Below are 20886 nucleotides of genomic sequence, written 5' to 3' on the forward strand. Positions count from 1 at the left end.
CCAGCATCCCCCTGAAAACAGACTGCACGCTGACCCAGATTGGAGGAAGCCAGTCGGAGTGTTTTCCTCTCAAAGTTTTTTTGCAGAAAGAAAAAATGTGCAGGTTTTTATTACATACCTGATAAAAAATAAGACATTTCATATCAACACCGTACAGAAATATCACGCTGTAATCTTCATTTTTTATTTATTTTAAAAAATTTGGAGGGTTTTTGAGTCGCTATAGAAGCTTTATATTGATAAATGGATGGATACTGTGCACATCCAGTCCTGCAACAAGGGAAAAGGAGAAGCTGTCTGCAGATTTCATCCTGCAGGCAAACATTCACGTAAACAAGAAACAAGCTAGTTTAAGAGCAGAGATTTTGTTTTTCTGCAGGTTTACTGTCAAAATTCTTTCAATTCTTAAAGTTGAAATGTAAAGAATCTGGTCTCCAGGTGCAACTGATCTGTATCTGTGTGTGTGTGTTTTTGTGTTTGCGTGTGACGTCATGCAGCTGATCACCCCCCACGCCATCCGGGTCCAGACGCCCCCTCGTCACATCCCCGGGGTCGTGGAGGTCACGCTGTCCTACAAGTCCAAGCAGTTCTGCAAAGGAGCGCCGGGACGCTTCGTCTACACCGGTAAGACCGACGATAAAACACAAACACACTCGCTGATGAACAGACAGGAAGTCAAAACCTCCGGTCGCTGCTTCTGTCGTCCAGTTTCTCCAGTTTAATCTTCTTACTGGAGGAAAGTTTCCTGCTCAGAGTAAAGAGGAGACTGTATCAGAGGTTCTGTTTGCTTCTGGAAATGATGATAATACTTGTGTGTGTGTGTTTTAATGGTGGTTAAGGTAAAGATCATAATTTTATTAGGTTTTCTTTCCTCTGGTGAACGTAGTGAACGTCTGAATGTTCTGCAGAAAAACTGAAAGTGTGTTTTAGCTGTTTTGTCATAAATATTTCTTTTTTTGGTAATATTGTCCCACTTTCTGGTTCTGACCTGAACAGAAGCAGCTGCAAAAAGCTACTAGATTTGCCCGCCTTTAACTTAAAGAGCCCACAGTTTTACTAATCACAAAAGATGAAGATCAATATCTTACTGATTAGTTTATTGGACAGCGGTTGGTGTTTTTAGATGTACATACATCATCATCCACACCTCACTTTCAAGGTTTCAGACTGTTGTCTTGGATTAAATCCTCCCTGTAAGACAATGTTTTGAGTCTTTTTGGAGACTTTCCTCACTGATCAACAACTAATCAGACACTTTATTGATCACCAAAGAGCTGTGTCTCTTAAAAAGAATGTTTTTAGCATCTGAAGTTGTTAATTTGCACCTAAAATCCATTTTTGATGCTCGGGTTTGTAGACAAAAGACAAAAATGAACTCTGATATATTATTGAGTGAATGTTGAACCCTGATTTACTGCCTTAAATGTCACTTTAAACATTCTTCAACATCTCCAGATCACTTAAAATTCATCCATCAGATTTGGTATCTCTGGAAACTTTGGGATCTCCTCTAGAATTTAAAATAAAGTTTTGAGGGTTTGAACAAAGTTTGGACAAACAACATGAGTTTATAATGTTGGACTGGAGCTCTCTGGGCTTGAGGAAGAGCTTTAAGGAAGAGCTTTAAGGTCTTTAGACTTGAGTCTTGTTGATACGGACCAGGCTCTCCCTACGTGACGTAAACATCTCCCCCGGCGTGACGGTCCTGTCTTCTTCTTCTCAACTCGTCCTTCAGAGTCTTTGTCTGCCATCCGGAGTTAAACATCCACCATGTGTCCGTATCTCTCTCTCAAATCGGTGCTTTTACTATTCCCGATTATTCTGTCAGAATATCCAGATGTCATTCAAAGTAGCAGAAAGGTCAGATGGAAGGCTGTTTAGTGCGATAAGTAAATGTCATTGCGTCGGGTCGTGAAAGAGGCGAGCGTGTTCGGGCTTTCTGTTTAACACCAGTTTATCATCGCTCTCTTCCTCTCGCTCTCGTCTTTGTTGGAGGCGCCGCCTCCTCCGACGGCGGCGGGACGCACAGGAGGGGAGAGACGGACGCTCACAATGGACGGAGCGGCCGCCGCCTCCTTTTGCAATGCTAATCTGTGATTCCATTTGCAGATACGACTGACAAGAGCCTGGAGCTTTTTGCTTTGATGTGGAGGATGTGTTGTGAATAGAGCCTGTTGTTATCTCTGCGTCCATTAGAGTGTCTCCTCCTCAGAAACACGCAGGACGGCCGGCAGGACTTTAAAGGACCACGCCGCCATCTTTTAATATATCACAGCTAAATAAATATAGAGAAGAAGAAGAAAACCATCAGTGATGCATCTGCTCTCCATGACTCCCAGAAATCCTGCAAAACGTGAAAAAATAATATAAATAATATTTTATTTAGCAAAAGTAAGTAATGACAACAAAACATGGATATATGAATCAAAAATAAAAATGAGATGAATAAATATGCATAAAAAATAAAATAAAGTTGAAACAAATAAAAGAACAGTAAGAGGCGTTCACTGGTTTCCGTTCATTTCTGTACTGTGTGAACGTTGACTCACAGGAAGTTTGAGTTTGAGCTGCTTTTACTATTATTTTCTTATGATAAGCAGCTAGAAGAGTTGATGCAATGTGATTCATCTCTTATTATAACATATAACTGTGCCGCAGCATCATCATTCTAACAACAATAAAACAGTTAAAATGAGACGTGATGTTGACTCTGATGGATTTTCTCTCTGCAGCAAGTTTCAAGTCTGCAAAAATGATTTTAATCATAAAAATGAGCAGCGAGAGGAAGAAAAAAACACATTCAGTCTTTAACAGTTATTTAATCATTTTACAGCACAGAACATTTAGTCAGACGCGAGATGTGGGAAGAGAAGTAAAAAAAAAACACACAAAGAAGTTAGAATACAGAATGTAGATTGAAGCTGCTGTTCAGGAGTGTAAACAACCAAACACACGTTACAACCACATGACAAACAAAATAAAACCAGTTATAAATAAGAAATATACTCAGGGAATAAACAACATCAAAGTCCTGCTGAATGTAACAGTACATGACTAATATTAGTGTATTAGTGCAGTGCAACACTCTGAAATGTTGTTGTGGGACATTACGACTGTTTCAACATATAGAAGATATTTTATCATCTTATAACCCAAAATATCTTTATATTTAAGAATATTTTACAAGATATTTCCATGTTTTAAAGAGAGAATCTTGTCTGAATGAGATGAATGAGTCACTGTTTGTGTTTATGATGACAAATGCTTCTTGTTTTAAAAAATATATATATATTAGTATTCTTTAATAATGTCAGTTTATCACAAGAAAAGGGTTTGGAATAATTTAATATGCAGTAATAATGACAAAAATATACAATAAAAGGATCTTTATAGCCTTTTTTCAACCAGAAATTCCAAAAAAAATGCTTTTCTTTGTCATTGATGAGCATAAATTTAATATCTTTGTGTTTTGGACTTTTAATTTGACAAAACAAGACATTTTAAATGAATCTCCTGAAGCTGTGGATAATTATAACAGGCATTTTTCACTATTTTCTAACAATTCATAGACTATAATATTAATCAGGATTGAAAATTATTAGTTGCAACCTTTCAGTTTTAGTGGTTTAAGCAAAACGCTCCTGTAGTAAATATTACCAGAATTAAATCTAAATTATGAGACAATCTCTCATAATAAATAAAAACACTTCAGCATGCTGTAAATACACAGGATTTGCAGTAAGTGTTGTGAAACCTGTAAAAACGGTGTTCTGGTCCTTTAAATCTCAGCCTCCTGCAGGTTCGTCTGCATCAGCAGACACATTTCACAAATCGAATGAAGAAACGTGAACATCTGACTTGGGTTTGATTGATAGGGAAACAACAAAACTCCAAGTCCCTGAAGGCAGCGCGAGCCTGAACCCGGACAGGTGGCTGCATCATAATGTTGTACAGTTTCTTGTAATTCTCCCAAGTCTTCTCCCCGCTCCTCCTGCCAGAGAGGCGGCCATATTGTGCACACACATCGCCAGTTAATCTGATCTACACATCCATATTTTAAGGATTGAGAACGCGTCAGTGTGCGTTTCCTCGGCGTGTTGGCGGTGCCAGCAGTGTGTTGTTGTTGTTGTTGTGTTCATGAATGTGAAATGAGCCGAGCTTTTAAACACTGAACAGGCGAGCTGTGGATAATTGAACAGGAGAAGAGAAGCTGATGTCATTTCCTTCAGGAGTTCACACTCGCACACGTCTGACTGAGATGCTCTTTGTCTTTATGCCTGGAAACAGAAAACACACACACAGACACACACACACACTGACACACACTGAGACTCACTGACACACACTGACACACACAGACACACTGACACACACACACACACACACACTGACACACACAGACACACACTGACACACACTGAGACTCACTGACACACACAGACACACACCGACACACACTGAGACTCACTGACACACACCGACACACACTGACACACACTGAGACTCACTGACACACACCGACACACACACTGACACACACTGACACACACTGACACACACTGACACACACTGAGACTCACTGACACACACCGACACACACACTGACACACAATGACACACACAGACACACACCGACACACACTGAGACTCACTGACACACACTGACACACACCGACACACACACTGACACACACAGACACACACCGACACACACTGAGACTCACTGACACACACTGACACACACACCGACACACACCGACACACACTGACACACACTGACACACACCGACACACACTGACACACACACTGACACACACCGACACACACACCGACACACACTGACATACACACTGACACACACACCGACACACACTGACACACACCGACACACACACCGACACACACTGACACACACACTGACACACCGACACACACTGACACACACTGAGACTCACTGACACACACTGACACACACCGACACACACTGACACACACACTGACACACCGACACACACTGACACACACTGAAACACACTGAAACGCACCAAAACACACACTGAAACACACTGAAACGCACCAAAACACACACTGAAACACACTGAAACGCACCAAAACACACACCGAAACGCACTGAAACACACCGAAACACACCAAAACACACACCGAAACGCACACTGAAACGCACACCAAAACACACACCAAAACACACACCAAAACACACCGAAACGCAAACTGAAACACACTGAAACGCACCAAAACACACACCGAAACACACCAAAACGCACTGAAACGCACCGACACACACAAAACACACCGAAACGCACACTGAAACGCACCGAAACACACTGAAACGCACTGAAAAGCACCGACACACACGAAACACACTGAAACACACTGAAACACACCGAAACGCACACCGAAACACACCGAAACACACCGAAACTCACTGAAACACACACTGAAACACACCAAAACACACCGAAAAACACTGAAACGCACCAAAACACACCGGAACACACACTGAAACACACCGAAACACACCGAAACTCACTGAAACGCACCACAACACACCGGAACACACACTGAAACACACCGAAACTCACTGAAACGCACCAAAACACACCGAAATACACTGAAATACACTGAAATACACCGCTGCTAGCTTTTGATTAAAACAATGAATGAACTGAGCAGCATCAGAGGTTTTTTTAATTAATAATTTTAATTTAAAAATATTTCAGCATCTCAGGAAATATTTGCTTGTGTTGTTTGCTTTCTTTCTCAAAGTGAGATGAGAGAATCAGTCTCATGGCTGTTTAAGGTTGTTTAAGGTCCAATGATTTTTAGGGGGGGTCCAGGGGTCTCTGATAAGGTTCCTGGGGTTATTAAGGAAGTTTTAAGGGTCCTTGAAGTGGGACCAGAATTTCTTAAGGAGGTTCTATTGGTCCTTCCGGAAGTTCCAGAGGTCCTGGAGGTTCAAGGCCTCATTGAAAAATCACACAAGTTCTTTGAGGAGGTTCCGGTGGTCTTGAGGAGGGTTGAGCGGTCCTTGCATATGTTTCAGAGGTTCTGAAGGAGGTTCCAGGGGTCTTTCATAAGGTTCCTGTGGTTATTGAGGACATTTTAGGGCTCCTTGAGCAGGTTCAGGAGGTTCCAGGGATCCTTGATAAGGCTCCTGGAGTTACTAAGGAAATTGTAGGGCTGCTTGAGCAGGGTCCAGAAGATTTAAGGAGGCCCCAGGGGTCACTGATAAGCCTCCAGACTTTCTTGATAAGGTTCCAACCATTACTAAAGAGACTATAGGACTGCTTGAGAAGGTTCCACAGGTTTTTAAGAACTTGAGGAAGTTCCAGAGGTCATTAAGGCTGTAGGAGCCTGTAGGAACCTGTAGGAGGGGGGGGGGGGGGGGGGGGGGGGGGGGGGGGGGGGGGTTGTTTAGGAGGAGATAGCAGGTCAACAGTATCTGCCACATAGAAGTGTTATCCATCATCTGAAAGCTGGGAGCTTGAAGATTAGTTTGATATGCAGCTCAGCACTGTGTGTCAAGTTTTTCCAGTCATAAATCTGTAATAAACATTGTGTTTTGGTTTGGTGCCTATTCAAATGTTGAAGGTTTAGAGTTTATAAGAGCTCAGAACATCATGATGGACATTCACAGGAAGTTACATCAGTTATGTCTCAAAAGTTGTTGCAGCAATTTCTGGGTTGATACCATCTGTTACACAGATTTGGTGCAAAATTAAACCATTTTTGACCACTTGAGAATTGATAAAAATGGTCAGAAATCCCTCCAGAATACCACATGAACACACCAGGGCCTTGAGGAACATCCTAGAAAAACTGATGTAGTGATTTGGTATCAAAACCTTTTGACATTTTGAGATTTCTGTAAGAATTGCATTTTTCAGCGATTGGCTGGCGAGCACTTCTGTTCTGGAAATGACTCAGAAACCCTTTATTGTCTGTATACCCAGGGAATCCAAACATCCTCTGAACACCATCGGTCTGCAGTTTGTGGTTGTAAAGTTTCATGAGGCTGTGATTATCCTCGAGGTCACTATAGGTCATTTTATACAGTGAGGTCAAGTTTCAAAAAATGGTCTCACTACAATGAAATGGCTACTGTGGGGACTGACATCATCACACATGAATACAATTAGACTCATTGAATCCACAACAGTCTCAGCTTTCCAGTCAGACCCAATTTATGCAATTCCAAGACTGTTTATGGATCCCAGTATGCAGAAATACTCAAACACATTTATACTGCAGGCAAAAAAAACTGCATGTTTTTGCCTGCAAATGCATGGGATTAGCATAAAGTGGGCGTGTCTGTAAACCAATAGAACCCATTTTCATTCAGATATCTTGAGGTGAAAGGTCAAGGGACCCCTCTGAAAATGGCCGTGCCAGTTTTTCCCTCGCCAACATTAAGTGTAACTTCCTGACAAGCTAACATGCCACGGTTGGTTCCAGCGGACGCCTCGGGTCATCTAGTTTCATGTAATACCAGAGTCTTCACTCTGAGCCCGCTACAGCCTCTGAAAGACAGATGTCGGCTGAGGATGCCGGCGTCCTTGTGGAGTTTAAGAGGTTAAAACTCTGAGAGTTTCTCTCTTCCTCCAACTCCAACGGCTTGAAGCCACAGTGGAGGTGCAGCTGAAGGTGAAGTGACGAGCAGTAACATCCGAGTGTTTCCCATGTTTCCCGTCTCTCTTCCTCTCTGGAGCTTAAAGCAGCTTCAGGATCTGATCCTGCGGCTTCGCTCTGAAAAAATTGGCCAAAGGCAAGAAACACTGAGCAGAATGACAAGAAGCCTGAGAGGAGAATTAAACAGATTCCTCCTGCAGCTGAGACACGTCTGCGCTGCAAACAGATCAGAGCTTCCTAATGTACAGATACAGTACTTTTACTCTTTTTCTTCCACTTTCTCATCCTATTAAAACACACTGCTCTGCTGCCTCTCCGAGCACATAGTTTCACTTCTTTATGTCCAAGTTTGGAAATATCTCAATGAAACGTCTGAAGCTTTTTGTGTGTTGTTTTGCAGCTCTGCACTTTTGTAGTTAATCTTTTTGTTTTGTAGTTTTTTAACCTTTTTGTTCTTCTGATTGGTTGTATTCTGTGCAGCTCTGTGGGTTTGTCTTGTTGTTGTTTGCTTCTGTAGTTTTATGTCGTTTTTGTTCTGCAGGTTTGTAGTTTTGTAGTTTTTTGGTTGTGCAGGTTTGGAGTTTTTGGTTGTTCTGGTTTCATCACCTCTCCTCTCCTCAGCGGTGCTGCTGGGTCCACATCGCCGGCCTCAGAGCTTGTAATGCACGGATCAATGCGGCCTGCGGGGGGAGGCGGGGGGGTGATGTTGTGGGATCGATGGGTGCTGAGTTATTGCGGCGCTCCGCCACTGATTTTTAGAGAGCTGTGTTTTCCCAGGAAAGTCAATACCTCCAGGCTCCTCTCATTAATTTCAACCCCCAACACCTCCCCCCCTCCTGCAGCTGCACCTGGGGATCTGCAGCCCTGGAGAGGGGGAGCAGGGGGGGGGAGGAGGAGGAGGAGGAGGAGGAGGTGAGGGGGGTACTGGAGGAGGAGGGGTGGAAAGAGAAACTGAGATGATGAAGTCAGAGATTCAGGCGACACGAGGAGGAGGAGGAGGAGGAGGAGGAGGAAGAGGAGATGAATAAAATGATGGAGAAAAAGAAAGAAGAGTTTCAGAGGAGAGAAGAAGAGCAAGGAGGAGGAAGGATGATGTGGTTCCTGCTTTAGAAAACAGTCAGAAGGGAGAATATTGATTCCTAATATGGAGATCATGTTTGCACCAGATTATTGATGTAGACTCTGTTTCTCCTCTAAAGAAAGAAAGAAAGTGTTCCCAGTCTGAGCCCACTGGTCTCAAACTGGAGCAGACAGCTGTTTGTTCCTGCTCCACTTCAAATAAATAATGTGCACAACATGAAACATAATTCCTGATAATTTACCATCGGTTGCAGCAGTGGTTCCCCTCGGGGTGGTGGGTGGGGGGGCGGGGGGGTGTTGTCCTCGGGCAGGTCTCAACACGCCTGACCCCCCCCCCTTCCAGCATGCACCTCACTGAGGCCTGCTGGGAGCTCAGGTGTGGCAGTTAGCTGTAGACGAAGACAGGTGACATCATATCTGAGAAACAGCCAAAAGTATGTGGACGGACGAGCGTGATGATGATGTAACAGACGGCTAGTTTACATCCATTCAGCATTTACTCAAGTATTTACATTTCTACTCCACTACATTTATTTGACAGCTTTAGTTACTTTTCAGATGAAGATTTGACACAATGGATAATATAACAAGCTTTTAAAATACAACACATTGTTAAAGATGAAACCAGTGGTTTCCAACCTTTTTGTCTTTTGACGTCTTACAAAAAGCAGTGTGTAGTCGGGGTCACATTTCACATGTCTATGAGTTGTTAACAGCTCCACCAAATAGTGATTTTTCCCTCTAAACTTCTCACATGCTTTCATTTCAATAAATGTTCAAATGATCCAATATTTCAGCAAAAATCAAAGATTAGAGAAAAAGTCCAAAAACTGAAAACAGATTTGTGTATCAGAACTTTGTTTTTTCTTCTTTCCTCTCCCATTAATCATCTCACCACCCCTCAGATTTATCTGCTGACCCTTTGGAGGGGCCCGACCCCTAGGTTGGGAACCACTGGACTAAACTAGCTAACTGTATATAAAGTAGTGTAAACTAGCTCCACCTCCAGCAGCTACAACAGTAACATGCTGCTCTGCATCATGTTGAAACAGGAAACACAAGATTTATTCAGATTCATCTTTTCTCTCCTGTAACATCTTCAGACTCATGACGGACAGTGTTTTAACTCTTCGTAGTGAGGAAGACTTTAGTTTCAGGGATTTTAATGCTTCAGTTGAAAGAAAGTAAAGATTTCTGAAAGAAAAGAGTTTTACTGAAGCAGATAAGAAAATGTTTTTTCCACTTTCTGGTTTTAAATGACAACAGCAGGAGGAGCAAAGAGAGATGAAGCTTCATGGAGAGAAATGTTCTTCATATACAGACTGAACTCAGCAGCTCAAACAGTTCAGATTCAGAACTGCTGTAAAAACTGTTGTTTTTCCATCTTTCTCAGTTCTGTAACTGAAGTTATTATTTTCAGAGTTCCTGCATCAGGCTCTGTAGCTCTTAATGCAGCTCTCTCTTCTTCATGTTGTGTTTTGCCGGTGCGTTGCAGCGTGGGTGTTCAGACCCCCGCTGGGACTGTCACTGAGATTAAGAAGCTCTACTAATAAATTCCACTTAAACACATAATTGTTTCACTAAAAGGACTAAATGTGGATTTAACATCTTCCTGTGGATAAAACAGTGACGTCATCATCCTCAGGCTCCCTGAACCTCCTCTCTCCCCTTCACTGAGAGGTCAAAGGTCAGGGTCTTCCACATGCACAGCGTTCTTCAGCTGTTGAGAAGCAGGACATTTTCCCGCTCTGCTCTCTAGAACTCCAGGTCCAGGAGTTGAGGTCCAGATTGACAGGCCTGCTGCAGGATCCAGGACTGACCTGGAATGATACAGTGGTACCCTCAGAGCTCTCTCTGTGGTTGTAGATCTGTCACTGTTTCACTTCCTGTCAGCTTGTTTGAACCTGTGAGACTCAGTTTGATCCAAACCTGCAACTGGCTGCGTATTCCAGGTCTGAAAGGGAATCATTGCCTGGAATTTCCAAATAAATAAATAAGACCTGGAAGTGTTTTTCAGTGATTCCAGTGTGGCTGTCAGGTTGTCATGGTGACTCTTCCTCTTTCTCAGGTTGTAGATCTGTTTGTAGTGAATCAGCTCAGAAGTAAAACTCGCCGTCGTTCCGGGTTCGAACCTGCAGAACAACTTTATTATTATAAGTGAAGAAGAGAAGCAGTTTGGAGCCGTCACACATGTTGGAAGTAGGTGAAGTTGTGGCAGAATTCCCGACTCCGAGATTATTTTTGACCAAACTTGAGTCTGCGGGTCCCAACAGAGACTAATAAAGATTCTAGAAAACTAAAACTAACTGGACTTTGTCCAGGTAACCTCATCAGACCTGGAATAGTCTCCGTGATTCCAAGAAAGGTTATTTGGAAAAAGCCGGGGTGTTTCTGGCTCTAGGTGTCAGCTTGTCACAGTGATATACTGTAGTGAACCTCTGAACAGGCGTCTTTCAGAGAACGCCACCAACACCCCTCAGAGCCCCTTCTTTCTTTGGACCAGATCCGTCTTCTGTTGAAGAGAATCAGATCGGAGCTGAAACTGATATTTGCTGCCATTTCCTCGGAAAAAAAACGCAATTCTTGTAAACGTAGTCGAGGTCTGAACCGGTGAATCTGGGTCTCATGTTGCACTGAGGATGAGATTTGTCTTCTGTTAAAGAATCGAGCAAAAAATGTGTGTTTTGTGTGTTTTGTGTAATTTTCAGGCTCAGTTTTGTGATGTGATTCATGGTCCAAGCTGTGAATCCAGGACTTAGTCTGTGCCGACACTGTGTGGTTTTATTTATATCGTATATATTTATCATTTGTGCATGAGGCAGAAGCTGCAGCAACATCAGCACACTGGTGACGGTTTAAGTAAAGTTTTATTCAAACAAAGACGAGCAACATCCTGAGCTGCCAGACAGTCAGTCAGATTGATCGATCAGTGACCTCGAACGACAAACCGATCCGACAGAAATTCACCTGAATCAGTCGTCGAGAGAATCCAGAGTTTTCCATCAGCGATTCCAAAGGGAAGTTGTTTGGAAAAAGCCGGAGCGTTGCCTGGCTCAGGTTGTCATGGTGACGTACTGCTGCACCTCTGCTCAGCTCAGGCGTCTTTTTTTTTTTATAAAAACTCCAGCAGCTCGTAGCTCCTATCAGCACCGCTGGAAATACAATGAAGCACTTTGTACGTTTTGTTCTCACACACACACACACACACACACACACACACACACACACACACACACACACACACACACACGGATCACACATGGAAAGCATTAGCAGACTGTTCCATGAGGGTCTGCTAAAGGTCTTGTGAACATGTAACCAAGAGGCGAAAGTTAAACCTCGAATCTGAGCCGCTGTAAAGTTTTTTTTTTGAGGGGGGGGGGGTGGGGGTGGGGGGGTGGGGGGGATGCCAAGAGGAAGAGGAGTTATCTTTCCTCTCACTCTTCGTTCCCCGTTTGTCCTCTCGACACGTTCGAAGCACCCGAACACTAATTGACTTCTGAATTTTTATTGTTTAATTACTGTCACTGTAACACATGGAGGTAATTATCAGTAACGCGGCTGCGGATCAGTTTACACCTACATTCACACAGAGAGAGAGAAACAAAGAGCAGGAACACAACGCTGTTTTATTACTGGGGTTCGTCCATCAGGGCGTCGGCTTTCAGGAGCACAAAAACAAAACGTCTCAGTTTTCAGGTAGATTTCCAGACGTGGCAGATGTTTCCATGTCACGAGAAATATTTCCTTCAGATGAGTCATTTGTGTGCTCGGTGTGTTCTCATGTACTTTTCCTCCTTTTTTACTCATTTGTGTCTTGAAATTAAATGAATTAATTCCCTCAGATTAGCAGCATCCATCTGTCCCTCCGTATTCTTCACTTTTAATAACAATATTTGACTCTCAGCCAAGTGTGAGAAGCAAACGACACGCTGAGATCTTTCATTGATGACTGAGATCAACTCTAATCACTAAATATAAAAACAATAAGAAAAACATACAGAAGGACTGTAGAGTTAAGATGCAGCTTGTTATTAATAATTTAAATAATAAAGCAGCTTTCATTAAGTGTGTTTGAGTAGCTTTAAAGGTGCTCTATAAATAAAATGAATCATTATTATTATTATTATTATTATTATTATAATACATGAAATGTAATGTAACAGTTTCAGCAGTTAAAATAATAAAACACATTTTTAAAACTGGAGTGAAAACACTTTAAATTCCTCCTATTTATCGTTTCTAATCAGTATATAAACAGTTAATTAATGCTTATTAATACACTATAATGTATAAGGACATTTTTATGTGTTAATTAATGTACAGTATTTATTATAATTTTTACTATATTGTCATTAATTATCTGTTTGTATCTGTTGACTTAAAGTAAACTGTTACTGAGGTAAAACTACAGTATTAAAGCCCTCAGTATCGTCTCACAGGGAGCCGTCATGTATCCTGACAGACGAAACTCAGGGCTGAAAAACATTAATGATTTAAACGACTTAAAAGACTCTGAAATGTGTTTAATTATGAGTTTTATTCTTTTGTGTGACATTAAAAGTGGGATTTAATATATATATATATGTATAAAGTATTATATTATCATGTTATAATCATGTTTTAACTGTTATTGATGATGATTATAATTATATTACAATAGAAAACAAATTTACATTATGATAATGTAAATCAATTTGAGTCATTATAAATAAATAAATAAAGACATTTAGTTAAAAATAAATACACATAACAAATATTTTTAAGCCGGGAATAATAATAAATAAATAATCCTGGTCGACATTTTCACGCTGCGTCTTTTCACTTCTTAATATCCGAGAGTCAAAACATCTCGTCATCGGAGACGCTGATGTTGAAACATCACATCTGTCGGTGTTATTTATGTTTTTTTAAGTTTTATTAGCTGTGATTTAAACTCTTCACACCTGCTGCAGACCCACCGCTTCACTTCAACAACACGTCAGACTGCTGGCAGCAGCGAGGACGAAGTGAGGAGAGATTCAAAGACACTTGATCAATCAATGGAGTCACTAACACCCCCCCCCCACCACCCCCCCCTACATCCCCCCCCTCACACACATTCCCCCCACCGCCTCTCGCCTCGGCTGCAATCGATGCTCATAGAAATTTCATGAACTTTAAACTGTGATTGACAGGCGGCTCCGGCCCCAGACCCTGTAAAAGTGTTGGGAGGGGGTGGGGGGGGGGGTCAGCGAGGAAGATGAAGAAGATGCTCTTAAAACCTTTTAATTAAGAAAAAATAGCGAGTTTTTCTACTTGACCCTCGTTGACCCTGAAAACCGTCCACCTGACGCCGGCGGAGCTGAAACATGTCGTCGTCTTTCAGCCACTTAACGCTTATCACACACGCCGCCGATGAAACGACACCAGTGGTTTCTTCTTCTCCTTCTTCTTCTCCTTCTTCTTCTTCTCCTTCTTTGATCTCGGCTCTTGTCTTGTCTTTTAATAGACAGCAGAAGTGTGCTCTCCGCCGGGGGAATTCCTGGATTCTCAGCAGAGACGCACCACATTTCATATATCAAAGAGCACAGCGGCACCGCTCCACTTTAGGGAACAGGGACTTGTGGAACTAATGTCGGGTAATTAGCTGTTTCTGCGGGGGCATTTTTTCGGCCGCGACTCCAGAAAATAATAACTTCTCAGGTGAGGGGGGGGGCCTATTTCTTTGAGGCGCTCCTCTCCTGCGCTGCCCTGCTGCCCTGCTGCTCATCACCAGGAGGTAATTATTCGCTGATTAACATGCGGATGTTGGGTCTAATCACAGAGCGCGGCGCGGCTCCCTCGGAGGAGGAGGAGGAAGCAGAAGGGGAGTGGGTGTTCTTCTGTCACTCGAGTCCCAGACAGGCGAGGTGTTCATCTGGGTTACGGAGCGAGAGCGAGCGAGGAGAGAGAGACGTGTCGCTCCCCCAGACGAGCCGAGAGGACGGAGAACATGTTCGGTATCTGAGAGAAGACCTGGCAGGTGTCTGATCAGTCCGATCACTGAATCTGCCTTCATGTGTGGTCACGAGGAGCTGCAGAAGCTTCACGCAGGAGTCACGCAGTCTGTCTGAACAGAAGAAGAAGAAGAAGAAGCTGATAGAAAGCTTCACTCTTATGAGTTCCTGTAGTTTTCTTCTTGTTAATAAATCAGTTGATCCAAAGGAAGTTTGATTTCAGGGAGAAAATAAACACACTTCTTCTTCTTCTTGTGCAAAAAAATGAAAATGCTGCATAATTAATGAGCTATTTTAAAATGTATTTTGTATTTAACCTGCAGGAAAACCAGACAAACAACATAAAACAGCAAATATTACTCAGATAATATAATCATATACATCATAGAAACTAAAAGAACAACCCACCAACCATCAGATAACTAAAATACAACAAACAGGAGAGAAGAAGAAGAGAACTGAAACTAGTCCCCCGTTTGTTTGTTTGTTAAAAACGACTTCGACCAGCTGTTATATTATATATATTATATATTAGGTGGTTTTAAAGATCACAGACAGTAGAAAGACTCACATGTTGTTTGAGTTTGGTTTCAGGTAATCAGCTGGAATGAAGGTATAAGAAACATCTTGTTGTTGTTGTTGTTTGTGTTGTTTGTGTGTGTGCGTCTCCTCTCCGTGACGACCGGGTGATGAATTGAGAGTGGTAGATCAATAAGCCGGTGAGAGGATGCATCCAGGGTGTTATGGCTGCTTGTCAACAGGCCTCGGCCCCCGCTGACGCCAGTTGGCCACTTGACAAGCAGCAAAACAAATCAGCTCGTCCACTTAAGGCTCAGCATGTTGTGCATCTGTCAGCCCCCCCCCGCCACCCCCCCCCCCCCCCCCCCCCCCCACAAATGGAGGAAGTGAGGAATCATCAGCGGTGGCGATCCGAAAGGCAGCAAGGCCAAACGCCGCTCTGACCTGCATCAATCATGCAGCCGGGGGGGAGATGGGAAATTGCGGCACATGTTGCTCTGGGATGGAGGAGCATCTTGAAATCGGCGGCGGCGTGTCGGGGGAGCCGCCACTCAGCGGCGTGTTTCATCTGGAATATGGAGTCTATTTGAAATGATAAGTGTAATACAGGAGGAAACCACGCAGAGCTGCTGCACAGAAAGTCTATCAGCTCATCGGGGACACGACGGCGCCTTCCACCACCACCGCCGCCGCCGCCACAGAGCAAAAAACAAAAAAAAGGTAAAGGTGAGCAGGGATCCCCAAAGTGCAGATTTCATCTCCGGCTGGTAAATATGTACAAACCAGCAGCGTAGAAAAATAGATTCCCACTCGGCGCCGCTGAGAACCAGCAAATGAAAAATAGCGAGAGATAAATAAATGTAAACAGTTGTGAGGAGGAGGATGTAAACAGAAGCTTAGTGGGTGTATACATGCTCCTCTGAAGCATGGAGGCCGCGTGCACTACTGTGGGAGCCGGATCTGAGCGGGGTAATGAGCCTGCAGAGATGTTCCCGTAATCCACCGTCCTCACTCCACAGCGCTGATCCTCTGATCCTGTTATCAGCCGGCATCTGCAGCACCGACCGCCAAATTATCACAGAGAGAGGAAGAGGAAGAGGAGAGTTCAGCCGCTCTTTATCTCCGATTCTCCTCCTCAGACCCCTGCAGGCTTTTTACATCAATCTGATGTCAGTTTAACATCTTGTCATGTCTGAATAAACATGAACGACCTTCCTCAGTGGAGCTGAGATGACGAGTAAAGACAGAAACGTTTTAAAAAGAGAAACAAACACGCAGGTGAGACGGAGAAGATTTATTATAGAAAGACACAAACGTAAGAAAAGAGTCGATACGAGAGGAAGAGGCTGTCCTGTGCACAAATGTTCATATTGTCATGAGTCCAAACTAAGAATAAACACTTCTTCTTCTTCTCTCCGTCCAAACGTCGTCCAGAGTGTGTGAATGTGAAAACATCTGCTTGGTGTCATAGTGTCGACGAGGGAAACGGAGCTTTGTAGAAACTAGGGATGTGCAGAGTATTTGTATTTGTATTTGTATTTGTTGAAAAAATCCTGTTTTTGTTTTTATTACGCTTTTAATTTTAGAAAATTGAAGTGTTACAATAAGTGTTCTCTTGGGAGCGCTTCACTTGTGTCAGTAGTTCAGTTTTATCTCTGGGGAACACCCCCGACTCCGGGACTGATGTCCAAATAAGGAAATGTGCGTCATGCAGCAGGTGGATGTGACTCCCCTCGTTGAGACCTGCTGACAGACGTAACAGTGAGATAGAGATGTAACCGATCTGCGCGCTGGTGTTTAACATGGTTTATTTTTCCTCCTGAAAACAAATAATTTGTAAAATATTTGTATAAAACAAATATTCGTATTTGTGCTTTGCAGAATAACGTATTTGTATTCGGACACACCGCTAGTAGAAACGCTGTCATATCGCTGACAGAACAGATGGTGGCAACAGGAAGAAGAAGAAACACGACAACAACAATGGCGGACGGCGTCATGCGAGTGTTGTTCTCTTTATTTTCTACGTAGATAAACGTAGTCATCGACCACCTTTATCTGCTCAAACTGTCAGAATCTGCTGCAATAAACTAAACGGAAACAGTACAACGTTTCTTCTTCGTTGGTTTTCTCTGGTTGACCTGCTCGTCTGTCCTCCGCACATGCTCAGTAGGAGAAGAATGACCTGATTCTGTGTTGTTAATGGAGACTTCGTGTTCGATTTGAAGCTTAAACTTAATTGATAACATCATAACGTAAAAGTTGAAGAAGCTGGAGGATGATGTGGTGTTAGCAATTAGTCAATTAGCTCTAAAATAATTAATTTCCTGGCGATCAATAACGGTTGATGTCAGGGAGACTAGGGGAGAATATTATGACGTGAAGACTCCTCTGATGTTTCCTCTGGTATCAGAATCATCGACTTTATTCCCTTTTAAGCGTCATCTCTTCCTCTTATTTTATATTGCCTCCTGGTTTTAACTTTACTGTATGTAAAAGTATATTTTATGTGCTTTAAAGCTCCTTTTTTAAATCAAATTCAAATATTAATGACACACAGAGAAGCTGCAGATGTTTCTGCAGCTGCAGGAAGTGAACATGAGAATATTCACGGCTGAGCGATCCGACCTGCTGCCGCCGCCGCCGCCGCTCGCCGCGTCTCCTCTGATGCTGCAAATCTGCCGTCAACAAATTAGTTTAACATGTAACCCTCCTCCCCTTTCTTCTTCCTCCTCTCCCCCTCCTCCTCCTCTCTCTCTTTCTCTCCTCAGTCACTTAGTCGCCTAATAGCAGAGTGCTCCGATCAGCAGGACGCCGACCAACCGTTTGATCACTTTCACAGCGAGCGCGGAGAGAGAGAGAGAGAGAGAGAGAGAAAGCAAACAGAGAGCGATAAATACTTGATTAAATATATAAGGAATCACCCTCCTCCTCCTCCTCTCTCTTCTTCTTCTTCTTCTTCTTCTTCTTCTTCTTCTTCTTCTTCTCACCTCTGAATTATCTTCCTCTCCTCCTTTTCTGATTCATGAAAAAACATCAGACAGCACAAAGACAGAAGAAAACGACGGCGGCGGCCTCCCCGAAGAGAGAGAAGAGAGAGAGAGAGAGAGAAAAATCAATACAAATTACGATGGAGAAAGTGGCACTGATGCCTGGAATTGCAGCATATGTTTACACTAAATCAGGCAATCTGTCTTCATATGGGCGGTGTAATGTGTGTGTGTGTGTGTGTGTGGGGGGGGGGGTGTTGAGGAGGAGGGGGGGGGGGGGGGGGTCAGGGTTCGAGCTGCCAGCCGCTGCTCTCCAATTACTCGAGCTCTTTGCAGGGAGGCAGCCGGTATCGATTGGCTGGGAGGAGCGCGGAGCCCTGCAGGCAGCCAATCGGGCGCTGAGGTCAAAGTGCGGCAAGATTTTAATAAGAGGAAGTAATGGGCTTAATTTCTACAGCAGGAGGAGGGAGGAGGGGGGGGGGCGGGGGGAGGTGGACTGTCCAGAGGTTCATTAAAAGCTGCCGTCTTTGTTTCTTTCTCCATCTGTGAGCTGCTTCTTCTTCTTCTTCTTCTTCTTCTTCTTCTTCTTCTTCTTCTCTGATGACATGATGCACAAACACACAGAATGAGACGTGGAAAAGGAGCTCGTTGTTCCGTCTTTGAAACCACTTCTACTAAACTGCAGCTGATTTAACAGGAGAGTCTTAAAGATAAATAACATTCATAGACTCATCTCAGCTGCTCATATACGATGATGTGATGATGTGTGAGGAATCTATCAGCTGTGGTTAAAGAGGCTCTTGTATATATAAAATATCATCATGACGTGACTGCAGAAGACCTTCAGTTTGCTTCTCAGGTGTTTTAAAACTATTCAAATAAACTCTACAGCATCATGTGACACCTTCTGTCATCACAGACCGATCCAGATGTGTCAGATGTTAAAAGAACAACTGCATGAAGTGAAAAAGTACAAATATATACTATAAGTGTTCTGGTGTATTAATCCTTCATCCTGTTCTGGCTGCAGCTCTCTCTCTCTCTCTCTCTCTCTCTCTCTCTCTCTCTCTCTCTCTCTCTCTCTCTCTCTCTCTTTCGGGGTCTAAATGGGTTTTTTATTCAATTGCAGCATTTCCCATAGTGCCTTTCACTTCTTTTATAAGTTGGGATGTATGTACGCGGCGTCGAGAGGCAATCCAGTTTGGGATTCGCCGCTGATTGCCGCGTGTGTCGTCCCGACGCATTATCTCCATTCAGCCTCCGCTGCTCTGCGCCCCCCCCCCCCAAAAAAAAAGTCTCTTTGGGATCCGACAATGAATCCCTCTTTCATAATAGATTCACGCCGCGCTGCTCTCTGCTTCCTCTCAGGGAGAGGCGGGGAAGGCAAGAAATCCAACATGGCAGCCTCTGCGGCGAGGGCCATGTCCCTCAGCGCTCTGTCACCCTTCAGATATCGCCCCCCCCACCCCGCCCCCCCAGCCGCAGCCCCTGAAAGCCCCCTTTTCTCCTCCGCCGCCGCTTGAAACGGCCTCCGACAAATTTGATTTAGCAGCTCGCGGCCGCCCCGTTCCCCGGGAAAGAAAACAAATATTGTTATATTGGTAATAACATCTATTTGCAGCGCTCACGACAAACGGCGGCGGGGCCCTTTGAAGGAGACCCCTCTGCGCTGCCGGATAGCTGCCTTATTCTTATTCATGAAAGCCGCGGTTATGCATATTAGCGCAAACTAGCTATTCTACTCACCGGCATTTGGTGTGTCAATCATCCTTACAGAATACAAGAGCCAACGGTGACAAAAGCGGAGTGGGCAAGATCGGCTGACAAATTGTCCCCAAAGTCAAATTTGACAGCCTTTTATGATTAATGGGCTTGATTATGGAGAAGTATCTCCCCGAACTCATTTCCGGGTGTTTCTCCAGCTCTGCTCACTGCGTATGGAGGATGAAGGAGGAGGAGGAGGAGGAGGAGGAGGAAGGGGGGGGGGGGTAGATTGTTTGCGGAGCTGAATGAGTGGATGGGAAAAGAAAAAGAAAAAGAGGGGAGGTTGAATTGAATTAGTGGTGAAGAGGCAGAGCGAGGAGGACAGGTGGAGTGTGAGGTCTCACACTTAATAAACAGCAGGGAGATAAGAGAGAGAGAGAGAGAGAGAGAGATCAACTGACACTGACTCTCTCTCTCTCTCTCTCTCTCTCTCTGTTAGTGTTCGCTGTTAATAAGAACCAACAGACTGAAGATCACTGAGAGGTCGGACATGTTTTCACCTGCAGTGGAATAAAACCACTCGATGCTCCTCTCATATGAAGTCAAAGGTTTCTGATGATGATCGATCAGCTGATCAGCTGATATCTGCTCGTTAACTTCATGCACTGATACAGACTAACAGCTAAATACTCTAATCTGAACTACAAACAGTCCATATCATTAATAATCACACAGATATGTTTATCTTCTTGTAACCTTTCTTCTCTTATAGATACACAGTTGTTGTTTTATTAACTCTTTGAACCTCAGGGACACAATCTGCATCAGAATCCTCCTCATGTTTGTTTATTATGAGACAATAATGTACTTTGTGTGTATTTGAGGCACAATGTGGGAAAAAAAACTAAGCTTTAAGGTGTAAATTGGGGTTTCAGAGGTTGGTGATTCTTTCAGTTTCTTTCAG

At 43.5% G+C, this 20886-nt stretch overlaps 1 protein-coding gene across 5 annotated transcripts in view; it reads left to right on the forward strand.

Annotated features, from left to right (window-relative positions):
• Positions 1 to 20886, forward strand: part of LOC137188635 (transcription factor COE3-like) — a 171418-nt gene that overhangs the window by 112950 nt on the left and 37582 nt on the right. For all 5 annotated transcript variants that reach the window (XM_067598211.1, XM_067598212.1, XM_067598214.1 and 2 more), the window contains exon 10: positions 498 to 624. In XM_067598211.1, the coding sequence (XP_067454312.1) occupies positions 498 to 624 (127 nt within the window). The remainder of the gene's footprint in view (positions 1 to 497; positions 625 to 20886) is intronic.

The sequence above is a fragment of the Thunnus thynnus genome, chromosome 9, assembly GCF_963924715.1.
Source record: "Thunnus thynnus chromosome 9, fThuThy2.1, whole genome shotgun sequence".
Taxonomy (NCBI): domain Eukaryota; kingdom Metazoa; phylum Chordata; class Actinopteri; order Scombriformes; family Scombridae; genus Thunnus; species Thunnus thynnus.